This window comes from Protopterus annectens, chromosome 1.part2, assembly GCF_019279795.1.
Source record: "Protopterus annectens isolate FY-2018-M chromosome 1.part2, PAN1.0, whole genome shotgun sequence".
Lineage (NCBI taxonomy): Eukaryota > Metazoa > Chordata > Ceratodontiformes > Protopteridae > Protopterus > Protopterus annectens.
Genome location: NC_056727.1, coordinates 255,898,213 through 255,924,597, shown reverse-complemented (window position 1 = coordinate 255,924,597; position 26,385 = coordinate 255,898,213). Strand labels below are relative to the sequence as shown.

At 39.4% G+C, this 26,385-nt stretch overlaps 1 protein-coding gene across 1 annotated transcript in view; it reads right to left on the bottom strand.

Annotated features, from left to right (window-relative positions):
* LOC122792348 overlaps nucleotides 1-26,385 on the bottom strand; it is a 461,671-nt gene that overhangs the window by 156,210 nt on the left and 279,076 nt on the right. The window contains exon 4 of the mRNA XM_044060141.1: nucleotides 7,811-7,971. Within this exon, the coding sequence (XP_043916076.1) occupies nucleotides 7,811-7,971 (161 nt within the window). The remainder of the gene's footprint in view (nucleotides 1-7,810; nucleotides 7,972-26,385) is intronic.

Sequence of the window (26,385 nt, the reverse complement as noted above, 5' to 3'; positions counted from 1 at the left end):
CTGACTCTGAATCTTCTCGGTTCCAGGGCTTTGACTCCTCCCCTACCCATAATTCCCTCCACTCCACCTTAGTACCTTAGATTGAGTTTGCCCAGTAAAATAAACCACAAGATTTACATTCAAGAATAGACCTAGCATACAGGTAAAGGGAAGGATTGGAAGACAGTCAGGTAGGACTTTTCACAGACAGGGTGAGCAGGAAACTACCCATCACTAGAAGCCTGACTGTCTCAAAATGGAATGGGGAGGAGGGTGGAAGGTTGAACGGGATGAAAATCAGACAACAAGGATCTATCTTTATGGTACATACATAACTTCCGTATTCAATGTTGTCTATTTTCATCTGCTTCAACAATGGGATAGTCTTCCAAGCAGTTATATATGGATGGTATCAAGGAAGGAAAGAATGGTGGAACCAAAGAAAGAGCATGACCTGAACTGTACATCCAGTTTGTAATGAGATACAAAAATGTGAACTGTTGACCAAGTTGCTGCAGCACAAACATCATCAATAGGTAGTCTACTAGAAAAGGCTGTTGATATGGCCATTGCCCTTGTGGAATGAGACTTAGGTTTAGACCGTAGTGGCAAGCTCTTTTTATTGTAGATGAAAGAAATGCAGTTTGATAACCATGTGGAAAGCGTAATCTTAGCAACTGCTTTCCCTAATGTAGGCTTTGAAAAAGCAACAGACAATTGATCAGACTTTCTGAATTGCTTGGTCCTATGAAGACAGAACCTAAGTTGATGATGAACATCTGGCATATGTATAATGTATTCACCTTTGTCTGAAAATTTTGGGAAAAAGACTGAAAGATTTATTGACTGATTCAGATTAGTCTCAGATACCAGAGGATGTGTTATTTCTCAAAGAAACCCTGTCTTTATGAAATACTAGATATGGAGGCTTGAAGGAAAATGTGCGCAGCTCCAAATTCCATGTGGCTGACTTAACACCCACCAACAAAATTGTTTTCCAAGATGGAAACTTCAAATGAACTGATGCTGCTAGTTCAAAAGGTGGTTGAGTTAATGCCTACAGCATGATCGCAATATCCCGGGGGGGCACTGGATCTCTGATAGGTGGTCACAAGGGAAAAGTTCCTTTCAAAAATGCTTTAGAGACTCTTAAGCAAGCTATACTGTTGTCATTCTGCCCTCGGTGGAAACTTGAGATAGTGGCCATTTGAACTTTGATAGTGGAATAACTTGAGCAGCTGTGGAAAAGTTCAGACATGAATTCTAATATGGAAGGAATAGGAGCACAGAAGGGATTTAAACCTTTTGACATAGCCCAGAAGGAAAATCTCTTCCATTTGTTATGGTAGATCTTCTTAATGGATTGTTTTTGAGAAGCTGATATGATCTGAACAACTGAAGTTGAGAGCCTGGGTCTCTGGTCCAGAGGAGGCAGTCCAGATGGGTGTGGTATGTTTGGAAACTGATCCAATTTCCATGCTGGATATACTAGTGGAGGCCACAGGAAAGGAAACTACTTTTGTCAGGGCCAGAGGGGGGCAATGAGGATCACTGTGGCCTCACACATTGTTGTTTTTTTGTATGAATTTGCTCATTAAGGGCAATGGAGGAAAGGCATAGAGGAGACCTGGGGGCCAATTGTGGATGACAGCATCCTTCGGTGACTGTCCCTGTGGAGGGATCAGGGAAAGTAACTGCTTTACTTTTGCTTAGGTAGGATGAAATCCTGGTTGTCACTGTTAGATTGAGGGTCTACTTGTGGGGCATTAAGATAGTTCAGTTTGTCCTCTAGTACATTGGATATCCCTGGTATATGGGTTGCTATCAGAAAACAATGAGAAGACATCAACCATTGCTAAACTCTCATGGCCTCTTGGCATGGGGGTAGAAGCATGTTCCTTCCTGTTTGTTGATGTACCAGACACCCTGGAATACCTGCAGTGTTAGAAGGACTGCCCTCAGCTCTAAGATATTGATGTGAAGATTGACCTCTGTGTGTAACCAAGTAACTTGGACTGTCTTCCCTTCAAATGCCTCCCCCACCATAGAAGAGATGCATCAGTGATTACTACAGCCACAGTTGCATGTGTTGTCTGCTGATTCGAATGAGACAAGTGCTTGCATGTAGCAGATGAATGTTCTGAGACCATTGCACCACTAGTGTCCATTGAAGCACCGTTATGTAAAATCTAGCTAGTGGAACCATTAGTAATATAGAAGTCATTAGGCTTAAAAGACAAAGAAGTGGGGGAAGTCTGGCAATCTGCAAACTTGAATCCAGGTGACATCTGATAAATTCTGTTTGTTGAGTCAGGGTAACATGTGTTTTGGGTAGGTTGATTGTGATCCCTGCATCTTGCATCAAACAGAGCAGAAGGTCCAGATGATTCAATAGCAGAGTACTTGAGGTAGAGGTTAGGGGCCAGTCATTGAGATATGGGAAAACCTGGATCCCTAACAAGCAGAAATGCACTGCCACCACTTCCACTATCTTGGTAAACATCCTGGGGGCTGTGGTGAGACTGAAAGGCAGGGCTATGAAATTATAGTGATTGGCCCCCAGCCAGAAACAGAGGAATATCCTTGAATGCTTCATTACCTTAAATCTACTTCATATTGTTCAGGAAAATTTGTGATTTTTTATTTTTTATTTGGTAAGGCACTGAGTTATCTATTTTAATCAGTCATTAATGCAAGAAATTTCATACAAAATGCAGGAAGTGCATTTTAAAGTATGCAGTACATTAGAGTGTGCTTTTTCCCCTCTTTTCTTTTGGTAATCAATAAGGGTTATATTTAGTATGCCAAACATTAGAGTACCATTGTTATTATTTACAAAATAAATTGAAATGGACTACCAGTTAAAGATGTTAGGATATGATCTGTCTCTCTTGCTTTCACTTATGAGTTCTTTCTCTCTGTCACACACACACACAAACACGCCCACAATCATGCAGTTTTTTTATAGGCCTATATAAGCCTAGCCAAATGGTACTCTGGCTTTTGCTACCCAAGAAAATTATTTTCCTGTGCCCTTGTCAAGCAGAGCCACAGAAGTGATCCCCAGGGTGAATTTCTTATCTCCGATCCAATCATCAAGATTTTTCTTGAAGTGTGCTAATGAGGAACTTTGTTTGATATATATATATATATATATATATATAGGTAGCTTGTTCTAGAGTATGGGAAGTCTCTGGGACAGGAATCTATCTCTCCAGCATGTTCTGTTTATTGTGGTGATAAGGTTTAGGTCCCTAGAGCGTGTAGCTCGGAGGGATTGGGATTTCTTTACATGGAGCATGTCCAACAGCTCTGGGTTTGACATAGCTTTGTATGTTAGGCAGAGATAACCTCTGAATAGATGATATGCTACAGAGTAAAGCTGGAATTTTTTGAGACGGTCTGCGTAGGGCATCTGTTTGAGGCAGGTAATCCTCTTTGTGAGGTATTTCTGTGGCCTTTCCATTTGTTGTAGATGTCTTGTGAGGTACATACCAAAAGGGGCATTGTACTCTATAATGGGTACAATGAGTGATGAGTAGAGGGGAACAATGACCTCTTTTTTCCTAGATGAGAAACCTTTTCTGATGAGGTGTGCCACTTAGAAGGATTTCTTGACTACTATGGCGATGTGATTGTCAAAGGAGAGACTACTGTCCACCTGTGTCCCAAGGTCTCTTATCACACTTTTGGTGTTAAGTAGACTACCACCTATGTGGTAGTTCATGGGTACAGAGTTTTTACCAAAAGGGATGGCAATGCACTTTTTGGCATTGAGCTTGAGGTCATAGCTTTGACACCAGGCATCTGTCTCAGTGAGGCCCTTGGATGTCCACATTGTTAGGAGTTTTGATTTTGGCTCCTATTTTGCAGTCATCTCCGAACTTTGCTAGCCAAAGACCTTCTGTGTTAGCCTGTACTTCAGAGAAGTAGATACCAAACAGGAGAGGACATAGGACTGAACTCTGTGGTACTCGACTTGTCACTGGTCTGAAGTTGGATTTAGAGTCTGCTACTTTCACAGTGTGGGTTCTATCAGTGAGCCAGATGGCAACTCATCTTGTGACATATGAATGTATACCTAGTTTAGTGAGTTTTTCTATAATTCCAGAGTGAGGGATGGTGTCAAAAGCCTTGGCAAGATCTAGATAGGCTGTGTGAACCACTTTACCTTCATCTACGGCTTTGGTGACTGCTTCAAAGAAGTCTATCAGGGTTAGGAGACATGATCTGCCTTTTACAAACCTGAACTGGGTAGGGTCCAGAGTTTGGAGATTACCATTGTCATTGTTTATAAGTTCCATGATAATATGCTCCATAGCCTTGCAGACCAGGCTCGTCAGGCTAATGGGGCGGTAGTTCCCAGGGTCTGTGGTGGCTCCCCCTTTGTGGAGTGGGATAACCATTGCTGTGTGCCATTCAGTGGGCACAAAGCCTGAGGTGAGGCTATGATTGAACATGATACTTAGGTGGGGTGCCAGTTCATTCTGTAGTTCATGTAGAACGCAGCCTGGGATGTTGTCAGGTCCCATGGATGCTGTATTCTTGGCTTTGAAGAGTGTGTTTTTTACCTGTGCAGCTGTGATTACAGGTACTTTGCATTCTTCTGGTATAGAGATGGACCCTTTAGGGGATGAGAGAGGGGTAAAGTTAGCACTTAACCTATCTGCCAGGATGTTGGCAATATCAGTTTGGTCTGTATATTTAGTGCCATTGTGCTGTAACTCAGAGCAGATCTGAGTGTTGCCATTGAGATTCTTGACATAGCTATAGAATGCTTTGTGGTTGTCTTTAGAATCAGTGGTGATTTTGTTTTTGTAGCTAGCTTTGGAGGATTTTATGAGGGATCTCACCTTCTTAATGAGGTTGACCACGGAGTTCCTCCAATCATGAGATTTTACTCTTTTTTGCAACAGTTTCTTTCTTCTGTTGTAGAGTTTGTTTATAGCAGGGGACCACCAGATTGGCTTCCTTTTTTTGGAAGATAGCATCTTGGTTCTGTTAGGGATTGCACGATCCATGCACTTGTGTAAGTGCTTATAAAATGCAATTGAATAGGATTCAGCAGTGTACCTCTATTGTTCGTCAGCATGGGTGTCGTGACGTTTGCCACTTCTGTCTTATGAAGCGTGAAGTTGGCTTTGGAGAAATTTTTTTACGGTGGTTTCCCTAATGGGGGTGGTGGGGTGGTGGGTGGGATGTGGATGTTTGGGGTGATTTGCTTGTGGTCAGATCTGACCAACGAGGAATTGACCTCTAGTGTGGAACACCGGTTGCCCATGTTGGTAATGACCAAGTCTGGGATATTGCTGCCCCTGGTGGGGGTGTGGATAAGTTGATCCAAGGCACTGGAATTTATGAATTCCAGAAAACGTTGTGCACAAGAGTTGGTACATGAGTAGTTTTCCCAGTTAATGATGGGGTAGTTGAAATCACCTATTATTAGGGTGTTAGGTTGCACCCTAATATTTTCCAGTGTGTCATGAAATGAGGAGTTGGAATCCTGGGGCATGGTGGGGGATCTGTAGCAAGCTATAATTTGTATTGCGGTTTTGCTCAGAGTTAGTTGCACTTGGATAATCTCAGATGCATTATGCTGAGCAACTAGCCTGGAGGTGTGGATATCCTTAATGAATATGGACATGCTCCTGCTTTTAGTGCTTTGGTCCAGGTTAGATGGCCGAAAGGTGTGGTATGAATTATAGCCTGGTAATGCAGGGGTGCTCTCTGGAACCTTGAACCAGGTCTGTATCACTGCACAGATGTCGATGTTCTCCATTTTAAGGAGTGCCTCAAGTGAGTGCATTTTGAGGTTTAGAGTTCTAGCATTAAGTAGCATTACCCTCAGACTTTGTTTGCTTGTACCGGTTACGGTGGTGAGTTTGTCATTTGAATTTTGCCTAAAAAAGACACTATAGGGGTGGCAAGAGCCTTAGCTAGTATCCGGAATCCCAGGGGTAACAGGTGCAGGCCATCTCTGGCAAAGCATAGTGGTGTGTCGATCATGTCATCCCAGGCAGACAGATACTGGATCCCCTTAGAATGACACCAGAAGCTTAGCCAATTGTTGAAGTCAATCATTTTGTCCTTGTACTACGGTATCATTCTGGGTGATGGCAGGATGCTACTCAGGGCTAGGGTTATACCTGCCTGGGCTACAAGATCAGAAAGCTCCTCCATGTCTCTTTTCATGTAGTCCAGGTAGGTATGTCTCGGGTCATTCACACCAACATGGACAATGACAGAGTCATATTGTACTTGCTGTGGAGTGACCTGAGTGCATGCATTATGTGGCAGATCCTGGCACCTGACAGGCAGCTGACAGTAACTTTCTCCTTGTTTAGCCTGGTGAGTGGAACATCAGTGTGCCTGACTATAGAGTCACCTATGACTAGAGTGTTGAGTACGTTGTTATGCTTTATGGGCTGTGGTTGAGTGGCACACTGAGTTTGTGGGCTATGTGTCATTTGGGTTGTGTTGGGGGGGTGGAGGTTGCTTGCGTTTTTTTTTTAATTACTTTATTTATTTTTATGCTTGCTAAACAGCCGAACTCTGTTTAGCAAGTCTGAAAAATGGCAGCCATTTTTTTTATCTGATCTTCATAACCGCTTAATATGCTGTTGCAAAGTGGTGGATTTGACCTATAATGGGCAGTAGTCCTGATTTTCAGGGTAGTTACTTCAGAAGATGATCTATGAGTGGGACACGGGGATAGCACCACCGAATGTTTTCAATGGTATACACGGGAATATTCTGATACTGTACTCCACTTGTATAGCTCCTCCACTCCAGATGTGAGTAAGCTGAACAGTAACACATTGGCTGCTGCCTTGCACTTTCATCATCCTTCTGAAGTACGTGCATTTGAAACTCCTTAGCTCTGTGCACCAGCCCTGCACAGTGCACACCATGTCTATATCCTGCCCATCTATGGTTACGTAACAGAGAATTAACACAGTATAATCAGCTCATGTGCATTTCATAAAACTATTGTGTACTGTTGTGATGTACTAATACTAGTGGCGCTGACACAAAAACTTTAAACTATTAAATGGCAAAAATTTCTGATAGTTCAGTCTACCATTCTACTGGGTTCAGCGCCAGTCCTACACAGTGTACACTGTGTCTGATTCCTACAAATGTAGAGTTACTACAAAACAGAATGCACGCCAAATAAACATATGGATATTATGTACTGTTATGATATGCTAATACTAGTGGTCTATTGAAACAAAAACTTGCCTAAAATAGCACACATTTCTAATACTAAGTTCAGTATACCATTCTTCTGGGTGCAACCCTGAAAAATATTGCTATCTGGTGAGCTGTTTGCCATGATCCATATTCATACCTCTTAGCTGTCTAGATTTTCGTAGAATGTCCTGATTTTTGCTTCATATTTTTTATCTGTTCCTCATAAGATCTGTGACTTTCTAGCAAATCACTGAGGATTGAAGTCATTAAATAATAACATACATATGAGTTTCAGACTTCACATCCTTCAGAAAATGAGTGCCAACAGAATTTATTTTATTATAGTAACTTTCTAAGTTTAAACAGCAATACTTTTGGCCTTTGTCCCCCCCCCCCCCCCCATTATTTTAGTTTTTGTCCAGCTTTATTTTGGTAAGAGGTTGAGAGGTACCATATTATCAGTGTTGAAATGATTTATCATGCCATGCATTGGCTCATAAATCACTGTAACTTGAGGTTCAAATGTAGCAATCACTGTGTAATGGTTTCCATAGTGAATTTTTAAGTTAGTGTTATAGAAAGTAACATGCTATGGTGCAGAAAGAGAGCAAATTTATTTTAAGCTCTAGTTACTTACCATCACATGAAACAGGCTTTTGTTCAACTAATGGAGATGCAGGCTTGTCAGTGATAGGGGTAACAGTCTGTTTGTTTCCTGTTGCACTTTCACAAGAGCCAGAAGTAGGTTTGGATATACCTTTTGATGGTTTAACTGGTGATATGGTTGCACCACGCCCCCTAAAAATCAAAACAGATGTGTCTGTTATTAATTGTCTTTAACAAATATGTAGGCTGTTTTTTCCATTTAATTTAAGATGGCTGCTCCTCTTGGAGTACTCTCAGTCACTGCAAGAACTGAAAAAGTCTCAGTGTATAAAAAAGCATTTTCTTCTCCTTTTTACTAAAGAAAAATAAAATACTCAAACTTTTTTTGTAGCACAATTTCATTGGCCTGTAATATTCTCTTTTAGATTCGAATAGTGCACCTTTTCATATTCCATATTCCTGAAAACAGGTTTCTAACCATCCCTGTAACACCAATGTCCCTCACCTCACAATCCTTCTAGTTGCCTTTTAGAACAGCTTATCATCAAAATTTCAAAATGAATACAGCTGAGATATATTTCATTCTGTCTACCTTTTCAGATACTATGACATTCTATGCTAAGCTTTATAAGTAATGCCCCCCAACCTCAGAGGTTATCCAAGTAAATTTATAATTTGAAACATCTGGCTGGCCTTCTGCAACAAGCTTCTAGGAAACAGTCTTCTCAAATATTAGTATTTACACTATACATAGATGCTGAGCAAAATACAATGACCTGATCTGTTCAGGATATAGGTTTTCTAACTTGTTTTATCTCTGTTCAAGAAATAAATAACTAATCTCCATAACATATGTGAATGCACAACAAATAGATTACATGCTAATTCCAATATTTTACATTATACGATGAAATGTGTTCATGGAAGAAGACTCAAAGAAAGTGAGATGAGTATTACAGCTGGCTCATGCATCCTTGTCTCATTCTTTCCTGACTGTACCATGATTCAGTATTGTTCTATTGCCTCTGGAAACAATATCCACATTTCTACTACTGTCTTCATGAAGCAGAATTTTCTTAAGTCTAACTTGAAACATCTCCCTTTCAGTAGCCACACTGGCCCCCTTCGCTCTTCTCTGTTTTTCCTCTTCAATTCCACCCTTTTCATTTGCTGTCCTCAAACAATTTGATATGCCTAAATCAGGTCTATATTAAAATCGCGAAACCTCACTTATGCGAATACGGAAACATCGACGCATATATACTGAATCGCGAAAACACCAAACATCCTGAAGCACGAAATTCAAAATGTCGAATCATCATAGTTGGCTCTTATCCGGTATAGCCCCCTAACGTAAGTGTACAACAGTTACGGACCTTAGGGTTAGGATGCGGGTTAAGGTAAGTGCATACATAGTAATACATGCAACCTTTACTTTAGGGTTAGAAGTAGGGTTATGTTAAGTGTATGTGTAGTAATATAGTTGTGTAGCTGAATGTATACGTAATTTATACTTTTCCTGTAGTTGGGTGTTGTTTGTTTATAGTTAGATACATTTGTGCGTAGTGAATGTTTGATTAGGATATGGGATATATGGGTGAAGTGTAGATATAGGGAAGTGTGGATTATTTATTTTGTTTGGGTAGGTAGTACGTAGCAGGCGGTGGGGTTGGCCAACTATGCCGATTCAACATTTCAAATTTCGCGCTTCAGGACATTCGGTGTTTTCACAGTTTGCTATATACGTGTTGACGTTTCTGTATTCGCGTAAGTGAGGTTTTGCGATTTTAATATAGACCCTCTAAATCATAGCCTCTTTTTTTGTGTATTTTATTGTATACAGGCTCAACTTTCTAAATCTTTTCTTATACCCCAGCACCTATGTTTTCTTCATTATCTGTCAACTCTGGGCTGAACGCTTTGTACCAGTCCAATTTCCAGTCATCTCTGCAGCCTCTAGAAATGTACACAGTGCAATATGAATGGCTTTACCAGAGCCTTAAATAAAAGAAGGGAGACCTCTACATTTCTGGACTCACTGCATGTTCTATATAATCATGTACCTTGTTAAACTTTTCCATTTTTGCTGTCTCATTGTATAGTATGATTTATCTTGGGGATCATAATTGTAGCATTTGACACATCCTGCTGTCTATAACTGATTGCAGTGGTGATTACTTAATGACAGCTTGTTAACTGTTAAATATTTTTAAGATCTACTTAGTAAACAGAAAAATGTGACAGTTTACAATCTCAGTGCTCAAGAACACTTGCTTGACAGCTTATAAGCTGTCAAACTGTTTTAAATAGTCAGTTCCAACTACAAGATAGCACCTAGGCAGGTGCACAATTCACCCCACCCTTGCCATGGTATTGTTAGGGATAATTATTATTATTCCCAAATCACATTTTTCCTCTATTCTTCTTAAGTCCACTTGCAGCAAAACTGTAATCTTCATGTGGGTTAATTTCCTGAAAGGTGCATAACTTTGTACTTTTTCACATTAAATTTCAAATGCCATATATTAGCCACATTGCCAAACACAGCAAGTCTCATTGGAAGCTAATCCCTCCATACATCTAGTGTACAGTTACTACCACTTTTAATCTTCATGTCTGTTTGCTCCATTTTCAACTGCAATTCATTTTTTTTATTCTTCTTGGTGTGGCTCTCTTTATTTGTTTTATTACATGTGTAATGTAATTTTTTACTTCTGGGCTGAGGCTGAAATTGGTCCACTGGGACACTGGAATCAGTGCTGTATGGTGTTACCAAACTGAATGAATGGATAAATAAATAAACACATAACATAAACATGTAAGCTGATCTTGCTCTTAGATAGTCTAACACACACACACACACACACACACACACACACACACACACACACACACACACACACACACACACACACACACACACACACACACACTAAACAGAACTAGTTCCAGCATGGAACCACATGGCACTCTCTTTGTTGTGTGCTTTTTTCTTACTATCTGGCATCATAAAAAAATTATTCTGACAATTGACATACATAAGCAATAAATAATCTCTTCACTTGCATTCAAGTTTGATGTGATATCCCATATCATATTTCTGTGAAATTTTTATTTCATAATAACTTACTGCTGGGTCAGGAAAGCATTCTTATACAGTTTAATAATGATCCCGTTCTTAATATAGTCTTCAGTATGTCTTTTTAACGTCATCATTTGAACATTCATTCTATCATATTTGCTGCATTTCATATGTATGCTTCTATTTTCCATATGTCCCAACCTTTGCCAAGCATTTACACTATTCTCATTTAGTATATATTTCTCCAGCACTGTATTATAAGGCAGGCATTTTCTGTTAGCTATAACGTGATAGGTGGCTCCCAACTCTTCTCTGAACCCATTTAAGGATATATGACAAAATTACATATTTATAGCAAATGTTGGATGTGTGACAGGGAAGAAAGAGGTAATTAGGAACATATTTTCTGGGAGTGCAGTGAGTTGGTGGACCTTAAGGATTCCCTGCTGCATGCACTGTCAGAGATGCTGGGTGTGCAGACTGGTGTAACAAAGAGATAATTTTTCTGAGCTACGATACAGAATCAGAATTGCCTACACATGGTAAGGCGTTGTTGTCTCTAATTATGGCGGCTGCCAAAAAAGCAATTACTAGAAAATGGATATCAAAATCTAAACCAACTATATTAGAAATAGTGAATATAATAACAGAGATAAAACAACTGGAACTGAGATCTTTAGAAAAAGGTAGAAGCAAACTACATAGGAAAAATGTGAATTGTGGGAACAATACATACAGGGGAGGAATGAGGTTTAAAAGAATGCAGGGCTTAAATCAGCTATGTAATGTTTGACTGAAAATGACTGGGTAGATTATAAATGATGTATAATGTTTGCAACTGGGAGTGTGTTAGTATGGTTTGAGATATAAAATGCTTGCAACTAAGATTGTTTCGGTGTGGTTTGTTTTCATTTATATAAATGTATGATTGCTTATGTCGTAAGTGATGGTTTACTAAAGATGTTTCTTGTTTAAAAAAAGGGCAGGAATTGAAACATTTATGTAACATTGCTTAGGTTATACGATGCATAGCAATATATGTTAAGTATAATGTTTGTTAATTTTAACTTGTTAATACAGTTTGATTAGTTTTATATATATGTATATGTGCCCATGTCACAAGTGATGATGATTCAGTAAAAGTGCTAAAAAAATTACATCTTTAAACAATCATATTTCAATTAGGAGAAAACTTTTATTTATTTGTTTATCCATAAGTAAATAAATACAACAGCAGCTGCTAAAAGTCGGACTCAAACAAAGCCAATGAAAATTAATACGAAGAACAGTGAGACAACCACAGTCCGAAGCATACATGTTAATGAAAACAAAACCAAACTGTAACGTTATGAAGATAAGCACTTTCAGGTTAAAAACCCTTCATCAGATCTATAAACATAATATAAATCACTATTTAAATAAAAATTGACCAATTGACCAATCAATGACAAAAATCAGCCCATGCTCATTAGAAACAAATTAAAAAGTATATTCCATTATTCAGTTAGCACTTGTCAAATAAAGTATTATGAACCAATTGGAAGCAGTCTACATTCCTTGGTAGCAAATTAAAAGAATAACATTAGTGAAGCAGTATTGGTCAACTGAGATATTATTGGCCAATCGATATTTGAGGAGCCTATTACACCCCTCTGTAAGTAAATACAGGGGGCGACTTTCATTGAGAACATTTCAAAATCCAGTATACAGTATGTTCTTCATGAAACCATTATCCAATGTCAACTGCGAAATAATCTGCGCCCCTTTAGGGCAGGTTTAAGTGAAGTATTACCATTAAGTCCTGGTGGTTTGTCAGCTTGAAGGCTGGCTATCCAATTAATTTCTGCGATCTCTGTTCTATTCATAGTGTCATCTCCTCTGATATTTTCTGTTATGATTTGAAGAACAATAAAATTAAAAGCGTGTCCTTGATTGGTTAGTATGTGTTTTGCGAGGGCATTCTTCATATCTCCTAAACGAATATCTCTGGTATGCTATATTACATACAGAGGGGTGTGAGATGCTCTGCAAATGCTGATTGGCCAATGGTATCTCAGTTGACCAATACTACTTTACTAATGTTATTCTTTTAATTGGCTACCAAGGAGTATAGACTGCTTCTGATTGGTTCATAATACTTTATTTGACCAATGTTAACTGAATAATGGAATATACCTTTTGATTCATTTCTAACGAGTGTGGGCTGTTTTTTGTCATTGACTGGTCAATTTTTATTTAAATAGTCATTGCTATTATGTTTTTAATAGATCTGATGAAGGGTTTTTAACTTGAAAGTGCATACATTTATTATGTTACATTTTGTTTTTGTTTTTATTAAAGTGTATGCTTCGGACTGTGGTTGTCAGACTGTTCTTCATATTAATATTTATTTGTTTGCTTGTTTATTTTATTTATTTATTGTTTGCTTGCATGTTTGTTGTTTTCTTTGCTTATTAGCCAGATGGGTGCTCTGGTATAAGAACTTTTCAGACACTACTGGAACCCTATGGCAAATACATCAAAGGTACACAAATATAGCTGCTCTGGTGATGTAGAGAGATAAAGCCCTGACTACAGCCCAGCCGACATGAGTTCAGTTAGTAGCTTGGGAGACAGACAGAGCAGGAGGGAAGGGATGGGCGTTTTCATCCCAGGGACAGGGTAGTCTCACGCACAATCCCTGGTGGAGGCTGGGGATGACTGAAGAAGGGGGAGTGGTTCTAAGAGAGACCAGGGTGGGGACACTGACTGATCTGCTGTGGAGGTGAGATGATATGTCAGTATGTCCCACTGACACCTGCTCTCCAGATATAGCCAAATACACCATAGGGGAGGGGAGAAATAAGGTAGGACATAAACTGAAAAATCCTCTGGCAGATGGTGAGACAGACAGACCCCACCCTACCCCACCCCCAGGATGTCCTTAGGATCTTTGCTGGTCCCAGCCTACATGAAGAAAGTCCAAGGATGTTTGAAAATGCTGGTAGACCCAGCAGTAGGCATTGGGCTCTGGGGTAGGATGCCATAGGATGAAGCAAGAGGAACAAAAAAAAAAAAAACAGTACAGAAAAAAAAAGAGAACAGTACTAATTGCAATTGTTATTGCATATTACAGTTGATATGAGTGTATGCGACACACATGCATTAGATTGGATGACAGGTCACAAACCTACTGCATGCTACCCCATTTTGAGTGTGCATAGGGAGTAGGATTTAACATGGAAAGTCACCCCCATCAATAGTGTGATGCTGCCCTGGGAAGACTGAGTCTTCTCATCAGCCCCAAACATTCAGCAGACTTGGATGAGAAGAGGATCCCAGCCAGAAAGAGGAATCTCCTTGAATGCTTCATTATTCTTATATGATAGTAAGCATCCTGGAGATCTATGGAGCACATCCAATCAGCCTTCCTCAGAAGAGGTAAAATGTACTGAATTTTATATCCAGAATTTTGTCTATTTCAAAAATTGGTTTAAATGACTCAGATCCAAAATGGGTCTGAGGTCCCCTGTTTCCTTAGGTACCAAAAGAACCTTGAGTAAACTCTGGACTCTAACTGGTCTTTGGATGCCTCTTTTTCTTAGCAGCTTGGAAACTTCTGCTGCTGCAAGTTCCCACTGACTGGGTGGAACATCAGGAACTTTCTTTTTTTTTATTGGAGAAAGGGAAAAGGAAATTGAATTGCCTCTGGAAATTATGTTTAGCACCCACTAATCTGTTGTTATATTTTGCTAGGCTTATGGGTGCATGGATAATCAACCCCCGACTGACTCCAGAGTGCAGCAGTTGGGTAATCCTTCAGGGGCACTGATAGGTCTTCTTGGTGAAGACAGTGTAGAAGCCCTGATTGTGTGTTCCACCTCTGCCTCTAGGGTGACATCCATTGTTATTACCCTCCTCTTTTTCCAAGAGCAGGTCTAGCTTCACGGCTGTCATGAAAAGAACTCTGTGACTTATGAAACCACATTTTCTTTCCAGCTCTTTGATTTCTAGAAAAGATTCTCTGAGGGGTAGGGAAATGGATTCCCACTGCAGACAGAGTTTTACCATCTTGCTCACTCCTTCTTAGTATGTCTTTCACCTTTGGTCCAAACAGCATGGAGCCATCAAAGTATTGATGAGAGATGCCTTAAAGCTTTCTACAAAATTACAGAGATGCATCATGGCAAGGCCATGGTGATGCCAGTGCCTGCTGCTCTATCCATGCCGTCAGCTGCACTGGTAAGCAGTCACATGGCTACAGTGGAAGTAGAATGAAGGGTAGAAAGCTGAGAGTCCACTGTATTCTGAACATTCTCAGGCAGGTTACTTGAGACAGACTTGGAGAGCTCTTTAGTCAGGTCTCTCTGCAATCTAGTAATATGGGCCAAATAATTCAGTGATCAAAGTGTGAAAGTCATTGAAGCAAATGTCCATTTCCCAAAATGGTCTGTAACCCTAGACTCCCTGTTAAGGGGGATGAACTGAGGAGCTTTCCAATGTCAGTTCCTTTTTAGCATCTGCCGCTACCACCATCAGATCTACCGATGGACCTTTGCACCAATGTTTTCTTTCCTTTGGTGCTGCCAATATCCTGTCAGTATTTTAGGGATCAGTTCCACTACATCAGGGTTCTTCTATGCTCGTTGGGACATGAGATAAATGAGGGAGTCAATGGGTGGTACCACCCAGGATAATGTTGAGCTGGAACTAAAGATTTGCAGGAACATATAGATTCATCTGATGAAGGATTGTCACATCTCTGTCTCTATTTCAGCAATTCAAGGATTTCACCAAAGGTGACAACTACTAAATGAGGATCTGGGGGAGCCTTTGCCTTCATCCAAGCTGTATCTTTAGTCAAAGACTGTGGAGAAAAGTTTATGTGCTTCCTCTTGCACATCTATTTCTTATGATTGGAGGGTAGCCTAATGGTTAAGGTGTTTGCCTTACAAACATAAGGTGCAGAGTTTGATTCTCACACGGGATAATGGGCTAGGCTTAAAATGGCTCGCAAGGGCAGTTAGCCTAATACTAATCTATGAACCTATGAACTGCTTTGGATGGATATCAGAAGGTTCCAAATCAGACAGAAGGCTAATGTAGAATGCAGTTTGCGAAGTCTGTGGTACCAACTGTCCCTTTTTGACATGGTGATGGGAAGTAGAAGCATAGTCCTGCTAGGGTACAGATGGAACTGAGTTGTATGGAAGCACCTTTTCCCTTGGTGCCAAAAGGACCTTTTCAAATACCTTAAAGGCCAAAATTACTATCGGCTATGTAGGCTTCCTCCTATCCTCAGACAAAATGGATACCTCAGAGCTAATGGGTCTTGACCCTGAAGCTGATCACAGCATCGAGTTATGGAGTGTTGAGGCCCCAAGGTGATGGGATGGTTCCAACAACTTCGGAGTTATCCCATCCCCCAGAACCCCAGCACTGAAGCTTCAGCTCCAAGTTTTTTCTGGATCTGAACAAATCAGAGTCGAAGAGGAAGGGATGCTGTCAGCTCTGACAAAGGTACCCCAAGACAGGTAGAACCCAAGACAGTCAATTCCAAAGAGGGTACTGGGATCAGAGAAGTAAGAGTAGGGGTAGCTGAACTAATACTTGGTACTTCCCTAAGGGACAGTACTGAGGGAATCTCAAGCTGGATCTGTATTCTAATGAACTTCCTCACCATCCTGTAAATGTCTTGTTCAGTCAGGCTTCTGGATGACTGGCCAAAGGAAGCCACTGAAGGTGGTCTTGAATACCTCTACACCTGGAGTATGTGAGAGTGCAACATGGGACTCACCAGATCTGGAGGGAAATGGACCACGCTGGTGAGGGACAGACTCAAGAGACTGTCAGCTCCAACCACTGAGAATTTTTTGGATCTGTCCCAGAAAGTGACACTGGATCCACGGAACATTTCCTCAAGTTTTCAGCATCTGTTTAATCCTTTTCCTTTTCATTTATATTCTCCTTCTCTTTCTTTTTTTTCTCTTTGTCTTTCTCTTTTTCATTCCCTTTCTGCTTGTCCTTTGGCCTCTTATCATGTTTGTTGGCTGAAGAAGAGGCAGCAGGGAAGGTAGAATATAGGACTGCACGGCCTGTTTGTGGAGGGAGAAGTTCCTTAACTATGAACTTCTCCCTCCTAGTTTGGAGTGCCCTAGAACTGAAGAAGGCATAAGCTTGAAACTGTGCATCTAAGTGGGCAGAGCCCAAATGATATATGTACAAAGTATGTGGATCCTGATGGAGGGAGTTTGTGTCCAAAGTCAGAACAATTTTTAAACCCCTGGCTGTTTGACATCTTTTCCCCAGAGACTATAACAACTATCCAAAAGTTGTGAACAACAAACAGTCAACTGAATATATTGCTAAGAGAAGAAGTAGAAACACACACTATATTTATATCTGCAATGCACTATACTAATATCAATAATAAGAAAACAACACAATAATGTAACAATTTCTATGACAAACATTATAACTACTACCTAACAACCTAACAAGTTTAACTGTGTTAGAAAATACTAGTAAAAAGCCTTAATAACTAGAGAGGTAAATCTCTCGAGAGTAGCAGGAGTAGAAAGAAAAAGGAAATATTGCGCAAAGGATACTACTTATTGGAGATCCCTCATAGACACAACCAAAGTCTTCAGGTGGCAAGTGAGATCTGAGGTACTAAGACAGAACTGAGGGAATTATGGGTATGGGAGGAGTCAGAGTCCTGGAACTGAGAAGTTTCAGAGTTGGTGCTGAGGTCGGATCCAGTTGGACATGGTTATCAAAGCAGGTTATTTTATTTTGCTGCTCAGTGTTTAAACTTTCATAAAATGGATTTGATATTTCCAGCCTATCTCTTTAACTCTTTTTATCACTGGTACCATAACTTTCCTTTTTAAGAAAAGAGCATTGCTATAGTCAGGTACTACATGCATTGAATAACTAGCGATCTAAAATAATTGTCCTAACTTTCTGATCTTTCTGAGAGTAAATTATTTGTGATTGTAGTCCAGAAATTGGACAATTACTGTATGTGCCTTGAAAACACCCCATAGAGTTTTTTGAGCTTACCCTGTGTACCACCTCTGGTATGGGATGGGATGACTAACTGTATGGCTTCCTTCAGCTCTGACCACATTTCACCAAGAAATGCAGGTTATTGACATTTGATTATTGGCAAAGTCCAACTGGGTAGGAGCCCATTTTCAGCAAAGGTCCGAGAAGAAAAGCTCCAAAGTATTACAAAATATTTTAAGAACAATAATTTTACAGTCTTTAAAAATAATGCAAAAATAAATGCAGTTTAAATAATTATATAAAACATAATATGAAAATATTGCTTAAGAATTGATATAAGTTATATGATAATGATTTATTAGTTAGAATTTTAGCCAGTTTATAGAGAAATTAAAGGTAAGTTAACATAATAGAAACGGGAATTGCAGTATGAAGTGAGAGAAAAGTAGGCTTAAGGTATATTTAGAGAGAAAGCCATGGAAGTGAAATTGATAGATGCAAGGAAGTGAGTGAAGAAGGGAGAGTAAGGAAACATTTAGGGATCTAGTTTATCCTGGTGTTGAGCAACAACTGTGCTAGCTTTGGCTAGGAAGTCTGTCAGAATGGTTTTGAAGGATGGGAGGTGGGGTATTGACTTGATGGATACAAGTAAGTAGTTCCAGACCTTAGCAACATAATACAAGGATAGACAATGCCCAGCAGATTTGATAGGTTGACAGTTTTTGATCATTTAGCGCTTTCAACTGGGGAATCCAGTCTTCATCAGGTTCTGATGACTGATGGATTCCCCAAGTGCTTATAATATTTTTTAAATAAAAAGATCATCCCGTCATCCGATCATTATCTATCTATGGATCTACAAGTTTTTGATCACTGGATCATAATGACCAACTAGGAACATAGTTGTGCAGAATGTTATTTAGTGCTGGACAAGCAGATGGATTCTGGATAATTTTATAGGTGGTAAGTAGCTGTGTATATATTAGTTGATAGGGTAGTTCTAACCAATTTAGACTTTTAGTGCTGTAGCGTTGTTGCTTCACAGTAAGATGCTGTCCGGTTCGATTCTCAGCTAGAGCGTCTTCTGCGTGGAGACATGCGTGAATGGGCGTATCTTCGTTGAAGGTTGTGCGTCAGGCCTGGCAAGCCAGTACGTAAAAATCAACTGCCAATCATTAGCGGACCGGAGTTCCGCTGTGGCGACCCCCTAACCGGGAAAAGCTGAAAGACACAAACAAACAAAGTGCTATACAGTGATGGGCTCTGAAAGGGGCATTTGATGCAAATTTAGCAACTTTGTTAAAGCATTGTTCAAGTTTTGATTTTTGTGATGCTTGAAGGTTAGTAAGGACGGGAGCACCATTAAGAAGTGTGGGGAGGATATAAGTAGTGGCAAGTGCACAGTGACGGCTGGTGACTTCAAATCAAAGGGGGGGCTGCAGGAGACAACTGAATGGGTGGGGCCAATGGGAAGGGGTGTGGCCAACTAGAAAGGGGAGGGGCTATGCTCAAAACCACAAAAACTGGAACTTTAACTACACTGCCCTGGGTGCCAAACCGTCATTATGAGAGTCCAATCAAGACAAAATGAAGTGTAGAAGAAAAAAATATTTCAATGCATTGGCTGCATGACAGCTTACTTAATATCTAGATGGAAACAAAAAGGTTGTGAGGCATGAAAAAATAAATTACTTTTTAAAAACATCACTGGAATGCCAGTCAAAATCAAGTATAAGAAAAACAAGCAGCACTCAACTCAAACCACTTCTCCTTTCACTGCAATTCTAATTATAATTTATATTTAGCTTTATTAAAGTACCAAGTAACATGCTGAAAGTGACAATCTCTGTGATACCCCCACTTGTAAAAATGTTTCTTATCGAAAAAAGTACTGCTGCCTGACATCTACCTACTTGTTTCAAGGGGAAAACATGATCAAAGTAAAAAATGAAACGCAAACAAGAAACAAGTTCAAGATACATTGCTTAAAGGATTACTGTACAGGTAATGGACCACACATGATAGATTGGCACTCTGTTTGGTTTACAGGTAAACCTTACAAAGATGACTGCAAGTCTGCAACAAATGTAATGAGCTTCTTAAAATAATGTAATCTTGTCCTTTATTACAAATGCTGTCATATGCATTTCAATACCCAAGGCGTATACATTATCTAGTTATGTAAGTATTCTCTGCATGGCAACAACAGAAAGGATTTCAGTGTTGGCAATTCTTTAACCGTATGCTTATTAAAGCTTACTTGCATCTTACAATCTCAGACAAGCTTACCTGATGGTCATTAAAGCATTGCTACTTAAACACAGAGCAACAGGCACTTTCTGAGTAATAATAAGCATAAATCAACAGTATAAAAATATGACAGAAACCAGAACATTCTGCAAAATCAAGGACAGATGAAAAGTCACTGTAGTGCTTGTGTCTACCTTGGATGGGGGGATACTCTGCACATTTACACTGCATAACTGCTCCTTGCCTTGCTTGGACATATCCAGAGTCACTACATGGGGGAATGGGGTGCAACAAGTATGTCACAATTTGAAACATCTCTGGCTGACTGTGATGGCCCTGACACATATGTCATACCTCTCAACCTCAGAGCAAGAAATCTGGACAAAGCCATACATAGAAGTGGGACAAAGGCCCAAAAATAAGGACAATTTTTAAATATTGCTCTTATAAACTTAGAAAGATAATAGAATAGCAGGTCTTGCATTAGTATGAATTTTCTGAAGGGTATGAAATCTGAAACTCAAATGTCTGTCATTATTTTCTAACTTCAGTCTTTAATGATTTGCTACTAATTTGCCAGAAAAACAAAATGTTATGAAAAATGGACCAAAAATGTGATGCAAAAATATAAAATAGCCACACAATACAGCTGGGAACCTGTCAAAGAAGGGACACTTTTAATATTAGCATTGCTAACTTGAGCAGCTTACAAAATAAAAGAATCTACATGCATTTCTGAAATAAAAGTAATCTATAACTCTGATTATTACAGTTATTTCTTAATTGTAAACCCTCCACATTTTCTTCCAAAATTGCCATTTTGCGGCGGGATTATTAGGAGAAGAGCAACATTTTGAGCCAAAATTGGGGACAGTTGAGTGGTTTGGATATGCCTAATTCTATAAAGAAATTTCTTTGCATGTACCTCTCAACCTGTTCATGCAGGAAATCTGGACAAGGCCAAATATACTGGGGGAACATATAAACAGTACTAAAAATTGGTGTATAAACTGAGACAGTTGATAGAATAACAGGTCTTGCTTTAGCATGCATTTTCTAAAGGTTATGAAGTCTGAAACTCAGTGTCTGTCATTATTTAGTGACTTAATTTGTAAATTATTTGCCAGAAAACCACACATTTTATGAGGAACAAACCAAAAATAAGAAGCAAAAATCTATTAATTCTGTGAAAATCTGGACACTTGAGAGGTATAGTTCAGCCGGGGCTGTCTTTGAGTTTGCTGCCCTTCCCCCTCACAAAATCATGGTCAAATGGAGCCTCCCCCCTGCAGCCATTCCAATGAACCATTACTTGGCTATTTCACTCCATTTACCATAAACACTAATGTGCATACTGCTTTACTTCTACGACGATTTGGACTTCATTTGAAAGTTTTATTTTGAATTTTACAGCACAGACACTAAAACATCTGCTAAACAAAGCAATGCAATCTCACAATGAAAATAGACTTATTAGCATTAAACCTTCTCTGCCCTTGAAACTCACATTCATTGAAACAGCATTGAAACCTACATTCAAAGAAAATACATTTTGCCAGTGGCTTTAAAGATTAACTTTGGGCTGTTTTCAAATCATAGCCCCCTTGCACACAAAACATACACGTACTCTTTGATACACCTTCCTGACTGTATTAAATTATATTCCTTGTACAATATAGTACAGTTGTTAGAGGGCATTTTAAATTTGTTGTTTTGAACATTTTTCCAGTAAACAATGAAACAAAATGCATGCACCAGTAATGACAAAACTGCCCAATTCGGAACATTTCTATTATAAAAGTCTACACAAACTCCTACACTCCACCAGTATCAATAAATATGCACAATCTCTGAAGAAGTAAAAGTCATCTAAATAATTCAACAAAGAAATCTGTAACTAATGAAGAGGTTGCTGCTAGCAAACAACTTTATATTTCATTGTTTCATCTACAAATAAAGTACCTGTTGCCCTTGAGGAATAAATTGCCTATGTTGCATTAAAAAATGATAAGCTAGTAATATTGCAATAGGGAATGGATGGCAAACTGATAACAGATTCATAGTTACTAGGTATCTTCACCAAAAAGGACTGCAGCATCCACCTCCTTTATAATACAGTACAGTATCAGCAATGCATCTACTTACTGTGGGAGTAGAACTCACAGCCTTCTGCATCAAAAGCAAGTACACTAAATGGTTATGCTATTAACAATGCAAGCAGACTTGGCATAAGCAGCACTACGCTTTTGTTCCCTTGCAGCTCTCAGCTTCTTGTAAAATCTACTTGACACTCAGCTGTATCTCTGAACTTTGCAGCACAAGAAATCTGGAAAAAGCCAAAATTTGGGGGGGTGGGGGGCAAAAGACCAAAAAACAGTGACACATTTTAAATATTGCTTATATAATGTTGGAAAGTTGCTAGAATAAAATGCTGTGTTAATACCATACATTTCACTGCCAAGTATTGAACCCAGGACCCTGTGCAAAATAGTCAGAGCAACATACCACTATGCCAAATCATCTGTTTTATGAAAGAGAAGAAGACTGAAACTTAAATGGCTACCATTTAGTGAATTCAGTTCTCACCATAGCTGTTAATATCTTGGCACAAAATACCTGAACAAAGCCAATAATGGGGGACTACAGCCCCCAAACATATTCAGTGAATTCAGTTCTCACCATAGCTCTCAACCTTGGCATAAAAAATCTGGACGAAGCCAATAATGTGGGAATACAGCCCCAAAAATAGGGACAAATTTCAAATAGCCATCTTGTAAACTTAGAAAAGGTTTTGTGTTACTATTTACTTTCTGAAGAATATGAAGTCTGAAATTCAAATGCTTGTCATTTTTATTTATTTAACATTTGTTAACCAGGAAAGTCTGACTTGGAACAAAAGCCAATTTTTAGCAGAGGCAGAAACACTCCAGACACATGTCTTTGTAATATGGGAGGACACCAGAGTAAACCCACACAAACACAGGGAGGACATACAGACTCCACACAGAAGGCATCCCAGCCAAGAATCAAAACAGACAACCTGTAGCTGTGAGGCAACAAAGGTTCTACTGCACCATTGCACTACTGACTGTGTTAAAAAACAAAAATACAGAAACCACAGATTTTATGAGGAACAGAACAAATATGAGGCATACATCTGCAATTTTTTTATAGATGGTGGTGGGTAGGGAATTCAGGCTCTTACCACTTGGCCCAAGGTACAGGGTTCAAGCTTCATTCTCTACCCACCACCATGTAGCACCTGGGGCATTGTACACACACATAGATATATAATGTGATCTACCCTTACAATTGCAGTTACACAACATCAGACATGTTTTGATTGTGGACAGCAGTTGCACTTAGAGAAAATATATTTTTTTGGAGGGCAAGCTCCCTCTTGCACCTCACACCATGGTGGCTGTGTCCGTACACCCACTCTGCTTACATATCTCTAAGACAGCTTCATCTTTGGAAAAGGAGAAAACTCAGGATACTGAATTATTGCTATTTAGGTGCAAAACAAGTTTAGCACACATATATGACAGCTTGAATGAATCTATATGCATGCGCGCGCGTGTGTGTGTGTGTGTGTGTGTGTGTGTGTGTGTGTGTGTGTGTATGTGTTTGTATGGGTGCAAGATGAATAATCAAAATGTAACTTGTCTGAAATCCATTTTAGTGAACAAAACTGTTAAAAAAATGGACTAATTGAAAAAAAATATTTTTTGCAGGGTCAAGCTGCCATGCATTTGCCTCACCCACCCCTCAGCTACTAACTTAAATATATCAACTCTGAGATCACACACTACAGGAGAAAAGAAAACAAAAACGTTTCTCTAGTATTCAGTGATCTCTACAAAACAATGTTCTTCCATTAATCTTTTTGGAAAGCATTATCTTTGACAGTTTATTTCAAACATAATGCATTCAGCATTGTTGTACTTCAACCATTAGAGTTTTCGCATCCATATATCAAGTTACTTCTGATTTCATTTTTGCTAGTGAAGTACCAGCAAGTGTTATCAGTGTCAAATTCCACTCAAAGAGAAGACAAAGCTAATTGATATGTTTTTCATTCAGGGTAGTTCTTTCTGACTGCCAGAAATACTGATATCCACAATACCTTGCATGAAGGTGAATGACTTTTTTTAATGCTGAAACTTTCGAATATACCAAAAGTTTCAGCATTAAAAGTAGGAGGGAGTGTGTGTGCGTGTATGGTTTGCGGGTTAGGATTAACGTAAATGGTATGTGAGGGGATAGATTTAATGTTTTGTGTATGTGTTTATGTGAAATGTGTGTGAGGATTTTGTGTAGTGGTATTTGATAGGAAAAGGGTTGCTGATAAGTTAATGTTTAGAGTTGGGGCTGGGGTAATAGCAGGGTTAGGGTTGGCACAGATGAGTAAAGTGGCATAGGGGGCCAAGCCCCCTATCCATCCATATTCATGTGTGCTAACTCCAACCCTGCTGTTTTAACCTTACACATTAACCTTTTTTTTTTCAGTTTACCAATAACAAACAAAGCCTTTAACAGCAAATAAATCCCAAACACCAACAGTGTTAAAAAAACAATTGTAACCAAAAAATAATAATGTACATTTAAACAGGGAATCCCCTATGAAATTAAATGCTTTCTTCCCGTTCCACAGAGGACTTCATCAGAAAATGTTATACATCCACAGACCACAATCAACACTTAAATAACATTACCTATAAATCAACAAATATCAATACAATAAAAATAATTACGACTCACACTCACACTCACCCTACCTGAGCCAAAGCTTTCCATGCCATTGTATAAAGTCCCTGCACCTCACTTTCCACGCCGAGTTGTACAGCAAAGTCCCAGTCCCTGCAGCTCATGCTGACATCCCTCCCACGAGACGATGAGAGCACCAGTAATCCTTCCTGCCTGCGGGTGTTGCAGTCTGATCCCCTTCCAGTCTATGCAGTTGTAACTGCATAGACTGCTGGGAAAATTCAGAGTTGAATGTTGTCTTTATACTCCGGACTGCTGGTGGAGACAGTCTGGATTCTATGCGCATGCTCCAGACTGGTTCACCAGCAGTCCGAATGCCACGAGTGTGCATGCGCGATGTTCTGGGACCCGCGTTTTTCTTATTTTATTTTCATTTTTGTTTTATTTTTTATTTTATTTTTGTTTTTGTTTTATTTACTTTTGGGCTGGGCTGCACAGCTGGGAGGGCTGCAGTCCTGCAGTCCAATAGCACGAGCCGCCCCTGCAGGTGCAGCTTTAGTTGCATCAGTGAGAAAGTTTTTGGCTCTATAAAGCATCCCTAATTTTTGATGTTTTTCTTGTGCAATTTTGTATATGCAGGTTGACTTTAAGATTATCATCCACTATCATCCCTAATAATTTGCAAAGAGAAGTGACTTCAATAGTTGTAATATCAAAGAAAGAGGGTTTTATTTATTTATTTATTTATTTATTTTTTATTGGAGAAGGATTTGGGGAAAAAAGTGGTAGTTTAACTACTGATGACTTTGATTCTCCAAATCATTTATTTTAAGATGTACTGCGCAGATTTTTTGATGGAGGTTGAGAATCTGTCTGCACAAAATTCTCCTTCTCCTGTTGGGTGATTACCTCCATAACCTCTTGCTGCACTTTTTCATGCTTTACATTCACCTCATTCAGCCACACAGTGTCCTGTAGTACAGCTGGTATCAAGTTAGCTAAGTTTGCAGTTGAATCTGCCACTATAACTGCTTCCCATTGTACTTTGTACAGGGCCTATCTTACCCAAAGTGTTGCCAAGTACTTAACTGCCAGTGTAAGTATTTAAAATTATTAAGATCAAGAATTTGGATGTTGCACTGCTGCAGCAGTTGCATTGTCGCTTCACAGCAAGAGGTTCTCCGGTTTGATTCTCGGCTGGGGTGCCTTCTTTGCAGAGTCTGCATGTCCTGCCTGTGCCTGTGTGGGTTTCCTCCCATGTAAAAAGACATGTATCTGGACTGTTTCTCTGGGCCTCCGCTGAAAATTGGCTTTGTTCCAAGTCAGAATGTCCCAGTAAACAAATGTTAAATAAATTGTAACATTCATAGTGAATGAGTTTGAAGCACTGGCATTTTCCTCAGTGCAACATGTAAATATATATTGGGCCCAATGCTAGTGAAACTTACATGTATTTTTCTCTCTCTGTTGGATGAAGCTATTTAATCACATATGTTGTCTGCTTGCACTCCCAGTGCTTCTCAGGAAAATAAGATACATTCTATGAAATACCCATCCCCTTACTTCAAGACTACATG